Source organism: Macadamia integrifolia, unplaced genomic scaffold (genome assembly GCF_013358625.1).
Source record: "Macadamia integrifolia cultivar HAES 741 unplaced genomic scaffold, SCU_Mint_v3 scaffold1841, whole genome shotgun sequence".
In the NCBI taxonomy this organism is placed as follows: Eukaryota; Viridiplantae; Streptophyta; class Magnoliopsida; order Proteales; family Proteaceae; genus Macadamia; species Macadamia integrifolia.
In genome coordinates, this window is record NW_024868379.1 from 114,958 (window position 1) to 124,162 (window position 9,205).

Below are 9,205 nucleotides of genomic sequence, written 5' to 3' on the forward strand. Positions count from 1 at the left end.
TCACTACTCAAACCAAGGGTAGGAGGTTCAGGGAGATTTGCCAACAGTATGAGAATCAAATGGAGAACTTTCATCCTAATCCACAAGCTTGTTTTAGGTCGTTGAAGCATAGGCGCAAGGAGCAAATCTCTATCCACTGGCCAAGGCCTATCACCCCGTGAAGCCTTGTGGGAAGACCAATTTCCAGAACTCGGACAGGAGGACAAGACTAGAATTTAAGAGGGAGGGACTTGTTATGTCCCCAGTCAACCTGTATGCAAGGCACATTACATGCTATGTGCAATTGTGCATGGGGATGGTATAGTGATTACATATTGGAAGGGATGTTATGTTAGTAGTTATGAAAGAGTTATTCTTAGGGGTTATTGTAAGTTACTGTAACTGATTGGATGTGGGTTTATGGAGTTGTTTAGATGGATTGTACTACTCATTTAAGAAGAGCTAACGAAGGAGGGAAGATATGATTTGCAATCCTTAGATTATCTCTAAAAGAGTAGAGATCGGTTACCTTCAAATTAAGTCAAGACATCATGGATTTGTCCGTAAAACCGAATCAAACTTATGTGAATCTCTCTTCCATCATATTTTCTCTTGCTTACCTTATCAAGATAGTTGGATGACAATGAGAAGCTCTTGGCACTACGATAGGAATGATTGGGGTCACTAGAGAAGTAGCCCCTCAGCTTGATGTTAAGCTCCTTAAGCCAGTACAGGACCTAGGACCTGATTTCAGATTTATCCAACTTAGTGCCTAATGAATCAACCAACCAGCTCTGAATCGAACTCTAACCATCCTTTACCGTTCTTCCCGAAATTTGAGGTTTCCCATCCTCGGGATTGCATCAATTTTCTTTATAGTTGTTTGTCTACTATTCTTTATATGATCCAACCCCCAAGAGGCAGAAGAAATAATTGTCAAAAGGAGCAGAAGAAATAATTTCATATTCTTTCAGGTAACTGAGGGAAGTCACTTCACTGCAACTAATTAACTCCACAATTGCAACAGAAATAGAAGACCAGCTACTCATCTCAAATGAACAAATAAATAAAATAGATGAAGAAATTAGCTTAACTGGCATTGGAAAAATGTTCCTTAAATATAGAAAATTGGACTGCAATTGATATCCTGATTTTTTTTTTTGAAGCACTTCTTTGATTTGTAGAGGTGTCTTAAAGTAAATGAATACAAACATAGATTACCCCTACCAAATGTACAAGTATATTCAACCGCCGTATAGAATTTTGGTTTTCTATGCTGCTCAAGATGAAGATTCTGAGCCTGACGAGCGTGAGGAGAAGCTAAAAATGTTCACTTCAGAAAGACCACTCCAAAAGAGCAAAAAGATTGAAGGATGACTCCATTGAATTGAAATTAAAAGTCACTCAAAATCATACTGGAGAAGTTGTACTAAACATGCCTTCAGTTCCTGCAAAGAACAAAAGTGCTTATTAATTCTTAAGCTGAATAAGCCAAACTGTCTGATTATATAAGCACCCTTCACAATCAAGAAGAGAATCCAGAACCCTTAAAACATTTGAAAACGAAAAGTCTTACAAAAGACACTTAAGTTAAAGTACAGTGCCCAAAACAGTTATTATGCATTTGACAAAAAAAAAAAGTCTCATCAAAGGCCAACTCCAATATCCTGCATTTCCAGACATATGAAAAAAAAAACCACATTAACTGAGGCTTGAGTGAAAATTATCGGACAGCCTGAGGCCTGGAGGGTTTTAATATCCTCTCTATGTGAGCTTTCAAATCCGCTTTAATGGATGTTTGTACTTACATTCTCCTCTGGGTGGGATGGATTCCATCACCTTGATATGCCTTTGCATGGGCAATCCTTCAAATAAAGATTTAACTGAGTGTTTCCTGGATCTTCCCATTTCCAGCTCCTTGAATCATCTTCTGTTAGAACTAAAACACTCCACAGAATATGAAGCACAACAACCCGCTGATTCATATAATCATTGAAATTCCTTTGAAAGATCTACCCCAGGACCTCCAGGATACGTTTTTCTCTGGCATATGGCCAACCCAATGTGAGGATGTGAATGTAAGAAATAGATGGAAAATACCTATTTGTAAGTACTTCAGAACGGCCATGGAAGTGAGAGGAGGAGAAATACTTCTAAGAACAGGGAAGATCTTCTGCAAACATGTATCTTTAGGGAGCTGCCAGCAGTCATGCCTACTTGTGGCAATCTATGATTATAATGAGGGGTAGGAATCACCATATCAAAGTGGATGCAGCTGGTGAGGATAGGAAGCAGATCCTATATGAATGTTTGATTTTGAAATTCAGTACAGATGTGGGCAATAAAAATGAAATAAAAAGATGGACTATTGCTTAATCGAGAACTCTTTTTTAAATAGGGATAAAGAGGATTTCCTAGGGTCTTTGAAAAAAAAAAAATAAATAAATAAACAAAAGAAGCAGGAGGGTATTGAATTTGGGGTGAGAGGATAGACAAACTAGATAGATCTAACTTCAAATATTTGAAATCCATCTGCCAAAAATGGGAAGAGGAATACATGGAAATGATGGATCATGATTTAAGACTTACAGATCTCTAGAATTCTAGCACAATCCAATTAGTTGGAGATCGGTATGGAGTTTTCTTTCCCGGACAATTTAAAGGAGGGAAAATATAGACATGAATGAATGCAGATGGAGGTTTGACAATACAATAGATGGTTGACTTAGTTGTGGACAAGTGTTGTATGTCATATCCTTTTGGCTGGGATGGAAATTGTTCTGACAAAGAACTAATCAAGAGTCCAGGTTTAAAAGTGGAGTTTTAACAGTGTAAGATTAAGAATTTATTTCAACTATTAATTACATTTTGGGTTTGTTAAATTGTGAGATCTGAAAGTTCTTATTGCTTTGTTCAACTGACGTGCCTCAACCCTCCCCCTTGCAGGTTCTTTTCCTTCTGTGAAAATTGAAGAGATTATGGGAAGTTCCTTTTCGTTTTGAGTGTCTGAGAAACCTTTCACCTATTTGAATTTCTGCTTTGCCTATTCCAAACCCACCCAACCCATTGTTTTCATAATGGACAATATTGTAATCCCATTGTTTTCATAATGGAAGATTTATCATCTGAATTAGGTCCCACAGCTTTCCCTCTCACCTTGGAAGGGTTTTCTAAGTAAAAAATGGTACATCCTTCTGTGGTTTAGCTTGAATTTGATTTATTTGCATTATTGGTTTTATGCATATTTCGTTGTTTTGTATCTCCATTAATTTACACACAAGTAGGAAAGGAAAAGATTTATTTTCCCCAACAGGAAGAACATCTGACATGTCCAAACCTATCCAAAATTCAAATTGTTTCTATGGAAACACCTTGTCAAACTCACTCCTTTTAGGAGCAATCTTGCCCATATTATATCTATTAATGACAACCATGCTTTTTGTTCTCAAAATTCAGAAATGCTCTAGCATCTTCTTTTCTCATGCTAAATCACCAAGATAATTTGGACATGGGGACCTCTAGGTTTTCAAACTGATCAGTTACAGGTGCCTTCTTTCAAGGATTTTCTAAGTGATATTTTAGTTGACCTAATTTGGACATGGGGACCCCTAGGTTTTCAAACTGATCAGTTACAGGTGCCTTCTTTCAAGGATTTTCTAAGTAGTTGACCTAAATCTGACACCTTCAGATAAACAAGCAAGCATTTGAGTAATGCCAGGCATTACTGTACGGTTCATTTGGCTTGCTCAAAGAAAATGTCTCTTCCAAAAGGAAACCTAATCCTCACACCATCATGTCCAATATTCTTCGTTGACTACTGACTTGGGGGCTTGCTAGTTGCTTCCAATTCACCAGCCCGTGATCTCTCAGATGGATCACTTTGCTTGCCAACCAATGATACATTGGCTCAAATGAGATTCAATATGTGCTAACAATCGGTTTTCTAATTCTTAATCATTCATTGCATACAACAATTTGGTAACAACAAAAATTTGCAATAATGTAAATTCGGGATTTTCTTATCGACAGCTTTTAAGATGTCAAATAATTTGTACTTTTACTGTTTTACACTCTTATTATTATAACCTCCTATTTTCCTTCAATGAGAAGTAAAATTTTGTCACTTTACATATATACTCAAAAGTGTGCAAGACCAAGAAAACAATTCTAGAAAATTGCATATTGGTAAGTAACTTTCAACTAATTTGAAAACATTATTTTACCCATAAAAGAACTTTTGGAAACAAGTTGTGGGGCAATTAAAATAAATTTCCATGTAAACACTTATAGATCCCTTTTATATTAGCTTCTCCAACTACAAATTTCACTTAAATATATAAATCATTGATTAAAAGGCAGCAATACCTTCTCATGCATTTGGTATTTTCTTCTTAAAATATTTAGCTGCTTTTCATCATTCCACGTCCAACCAGATGGAGCCCAAATGAACAATTTTCACAGGATTTTCTCATTTTTACAATTAAGTGATAAAGCATGCGCCTGATATAATTTATGATTTCTCAACAATTCATTATCTTACTCAGATCATCTATAAGTTCCCCCATAAGTAGGCAATTGGCAATTATTTGATCATAATATATACCCAACATTAATACAATCACCAAAAGGCAACAATTTTCATTTGTTGATTCAATATGTCTAGAGATCCTTACAATTTTTTAGTGTGGAATTATTTTACCTTGAACTCAAATGACTTGATCTCTTATCATCAACCAGCTGTTTCCTGGATACTTCTGGACTCCAATATTAGCCATTTGCTGCCTCAAAACCATAGCTTCTTCCCATCTTCCAGCCTCAGAGTACACATTTGAGAGAAGAACATACGAAGAATGATCATTGGGCTCTAATTCCATTACCTTTCTTGCTGATTTCTCTCCAATCAATAAGTTCCCGTGATTCCTACAAGCACTTAGAAGTGTCCTCCATGCTGAAACACCAATGGAGTTTTGCAGCAATTGGCTTGCTTCCTGAAGCCTACCAGCACGACCAAATGCATCAACCAAGCAAGAATAATGTTCAGGTTCTGGCTCAATTCCGTAACTTTGACACATCAAATTGAAGATTAATATGCTCTCCTCTACAAGACCCACATGCCTACAAGCAGATAAAACAGCTAAAAAGGTGATTTTGTTTGGGATTATGTTCATCTTTTCCATATCTTTGAATACTTCAATTGCTTCCAAAGCTCTTCCATGTTGCGCAAACCCTGATATGAGAGCATTGAAAATAACTACATTTGGGTCACGTAGTTCGTGAAAGACTTTGACAGAATCCTCTATGATACCGCATTTAGCATACATGTCTATTACAGAGCTCCCAACATAGACATCTCTAGCAAAACCAAATTTGATAATAGATGAATGGAACTGTTTTCCCAAATCCAAGAATGCCAACGCCGAGGAAGCAATGATGCACAATGGGAGACTGAAGCAACTTAGACATACACCAACAGCTAACATCTCTTTGCAAAGCTTAAGAGCTTCCAATTGGATCCCATTCTGAACATAGCAACCAATTATAGAATTCCATGTAGCTTCATCCTTGTGAACCATGGTATTGAAAGCTCTCCGAGCATCATCAACTACATTGCACTTAGAATACATGTTTATAATCCCATTTCCAACAAGAGTCTCACACCTGAGGTTGAATTTCACAATATTTGCATGGATCTGAAGTCCCAAGTCTAAATCTGTTTGACTTTGACAAGATTTCAGAATCGCAATTACAGTGGCTTCATCGGGTTTCAATGTGGTAGTTTTCCGAAATTCCCGATAGAGTTTGATGCAGGCAGTAGATCCCTCTGGCATGACAGCATAACCCATGATCATAGAATTCCAAGCAACAAGGTCTCTGTCAGAAATGTTTCTGAAAACCTTTTCAGCCTCGTCCATATAATTAAAATCAGTATAAAGATTTAAAAGAACACTTGAAACAAAACAATCTGCATGGTAGCCATTTTTTATCACCTGGGTATGGATTTGCATTCCTGTTTCTATTCCTCTGATCTCAACACAAGCTTTTAAAACACACGACAATGTATGTTGATCAGGCTTCAAGCCTTTCCTACACATATCACGGAACAAAACCATAGCTTCCTCCCCACAGTCATTTCTTGCATAACCAGATATAACTGAACTCCAAACAAAACCATCCTTGCCAGCCATCGCATCAAGAACTTTTCGACCTGAACCCATATTGGCACATTTCCCATACAGATCAACTAATGCACTACCCACAACAACATCAGATTCTGTTCCAAATTTGAGAACAAGGCCATGGATTTGCTCCACCTCTCTTAGATAAAAACAGCACTTAAGCAAACTTGTAAATGTAAAATCATTAGGCTTCAATTCATCAATAACCTGCATTTCTGAAAACAATCTACAAACTTCAATGGAATTATGAACATGAGCAAACCCAGAAATCATGACATTCCATGTAACTGCATCTCTTCGAAACAAACCATTAAAGATACGACAAGCATCCTCTAAGAATCCACCATATTTAAAGTACATATCAACAAGAGAACTCCCAGCAAATTCATCTTTTTCCAAACCAAGATGGATGATTAAGCCATGAATCTGCAGAACCAATTCAATATAACTAAGAGCTGTACAAGCCCGAATCACTACCGAAAGGGTGAACTGGTTTGGCTTCTCGCCCGACTGTATCATTTTTACAAAAAAGTGGAGTGCTGTTTCGAAGGACCCACGATGAACATATGCCGTAATCATGGAAGTCCAAGTAACGACATTCTTCTGTGGAATTTGATTGAATAACTGATTTGTGTGACTTAAATCCCCACACCTTGAGTAGAAATTCAAAAGGGTATTTGTTAAATAAACCTCCGAAATGGTCCCTGAAACTATAAGCTTCGCGTGTATTTGTTTGCATTCTCCGATTGATCTTGGCTTTGAATAATTTTGTAATAAATATTTGGCGAGAGGAGTATTGTGACTGTGACTGCAATATAACCTGTGAACAGCTCTGATTGAGCAACTGGTAGTTCTGATCATACGGCACAAATTTCATCTCATCAACGAGGAATTGGGAATGGTAAACAGCTGCAATTCAATTGGTTGCAAAATTGCAATGTACAACATGCTTGCTTCTTTATTTTGTTCATGGAAATAACCTGCAAGTCCCCAACCCCATACACTTAAGTCAGGAACATAACTCACTCAAGCTCTTCCCAAAGAACACCTAATCGGCTAATCCTCCCGGAAGGCCAAAAGCCCATAACCATATTATGGTATGGAAATGCCTCCTAAATAGACCTTAAGGATTAAAAGAACCTAGTAATTGTGCTAAAGAAGGCATACCGAAAGGTTTTTCCAAAGAAAAGTCCATAGCCCCAAAGGGTGACTAGTGGATTTTAATGATTTGTAATCATTTCGAATAATTAACATTCAAATATGGCCTCCCTTAATAGGCTCAATGAAATAAAGTATTTCATTGAGAAATGGATATGTAATAGAAAAGCAATTTTATAGATATGAAAATATAACATTTACATTAGGGAAATAAAAAAGAAAGAAATATATCTACATTTGTCTCTCAGACTTGGGTGTCGTTTGATAACACTTCTATTCCTAAAGCGTTCCTTTACAAAAGTGTTCATTTTCGATTCCATGTTGTGAGAACACTCTGGTGGAATAGAAACAACGTTTGGTAAAATTGTTCCAGAAATATCCTTGGAATAGGAAAAGAACAAAATCAACGTTTGGAAGACACTTTAGATAAATTCACTTCTGAACAATAAAATCAACAGTTCTAGATACGCCATTATGGTCAAATTTAACTTAAATAAGGAAGTAATTTGTTAATGAAATTGTCTTTTAACATACCATTACACTAAAAAATTTGTCCATGACAAAACAGAATTGTTAAATTACAAAAAGTCATGTTTCCTCCCTCTTTATAATCTTAGGTCTTTTGAAGGTCTTTTCTGATCCTATGGATTTAGACAAACTGTCCCAACTGCTGAACCTATGCACTCCCCTCTAAACTCTAAAGAAAACAAAACAGGACCCTTCAAACTAAATTAAAGAATGAGTTTCAGGGAGCAATGTTGGGTATGCATATAAGAAAGACCATGTTTTTTGTTTTCCTATTTCCTACGATGACTTCGATGTTCAATCTGCCATTTTCTAAGCAACCCTTAAACCCTACTTAAAAAAACCCACAAGCAGTGCCTCAAACAGAATTGAATATTTTTCTTTACAAAGTTGCAGGTCAGTCCTAATCATGTTTTTTGTTTTCCTATTTCCTACGATGACTTCGATGTTCAATCTGCCATTTTTTAAGCAACCCTTAAACCCTACTAAAAAAACCCAGAAGCAGTTCCTCAAACAGAATTGAATATTTTTCTTTACAAAGTTGCAGGTCAGTATTCAGAGATAAGAAACGGCAAAGGGTTTCACATCTATTCAATGATCAGGACTTGCAAGAGAGCCCTAGCTCGTTTTTTAGTCCAGAGAGAGAGATTACCCACAGAAAAGAATAACTCTCCAGTCGAGCTTCAAAAAACCACCAACAGCAATGTCGTTTCAGGGAGAGCATGAGAGATGTGGAAAATTTGATATGCTACCCTTTTCTTCAACCGACCAAAGATCCTTTGATTTGCGGGTAAATCTGTTAGCGGAATGAGTGACAGAAGAAGAAACAGAGAGAGAGAGATGAAGAAGCATACCAGCGAGAGAAAGCGATCTACACTATAACCAGACGGAATGGAGACAGGGTTATCGTTTCTTGCGAGAGAGAAGGAACGAACTCGTCGTGGATTTGGAGAGGGTTACGAAGAAGGAATGGGCTTGGGGTGGTTTTACCAGGAATAAAAGGAGAATAGCTTTGGCAGTTTGGAGTCCGGACTCCGGATCAGGTACTCCAAATTCTCGTGCGGTATTTGATCCACGATTGGATTAAACTAACCTCTTCCCATTTTTTAATTAGTTTTTATTTTCAACTAAGTTCAAGTGTGGATCAAATCCTAGAATTATTTTGGAGGACTTTGATCCACATTAGTTTGTTCTTTCAACCCGTAAAGGCTCTCATTGGTATCATTTTTATTTTTTTATTATTTTTGTTCATAAAAATGATTTGGATTGCCTATGAAATCATTTATGGAGCTTGTTTCTATTTAAAATAATAATAATAATAAAACATAAAAATCACAAATAAATCAAATGCCATTTATTTGTTTCGA

General features: G+C 36.7%; 1 protein-coding gene across 3 annotated transcripts; it reads right to left on the minus strand.

The window, feature by feature from the left end:
• Positions 1-1,021: 1,021 nt before the first annotated feature.
• LOC122064968 (pentatricopeptide repeat-containing protein At4g39530-like) lies at positions 1,022-8,858 on the minus strand. 3 transcript variants are annotated; one of them, XM_042628758.1, is made up of 4 exons: positions 8,693-8,858; positions 8,495-8,615; positions 4,679-7,135; positions 1,022-1,427 (listed from the first exon to the last, which is right to left on the minus strand). In XM_042628758.1, the coding sequence occupies exon 3, from the start codon at positions 7,014-7,016 to the stop codon at positions 4,686-4,688; it is 2,331 nt and encodes a 776-aa protein (XP_042484692.1). In that variant the 5' UTR covers positions 7,017-7,135; positions 8,495-8,615; positions 8,693-8,858; the 3' UTR covers positions 1,022-1,427; positions 4,679-4,685. The 3 variants fall into 3 exon arrangements, with proteins under 3 accessions (XP_042484692.1, XP_042484691.1, XP_042484693.1); XM_042628757.1 differs by having other exon boundaries at positions 8,491-8,615; XM_042628759.1 differs by lacking the exon at positions 8,495-8,615.
• Positions 8,859-9,205: the final 347 nt, after the last annotated feature.

What these genes read in the sequence shown, in the direction of transcription:
- LOC122064968 (XM_042628759.1), bottom strand. Translation starts at nt 7,016, where the DNA reads ATGATCAGAACTACCAGTTGCTCAATCAGAGCTGTTCACAGGTTATAT.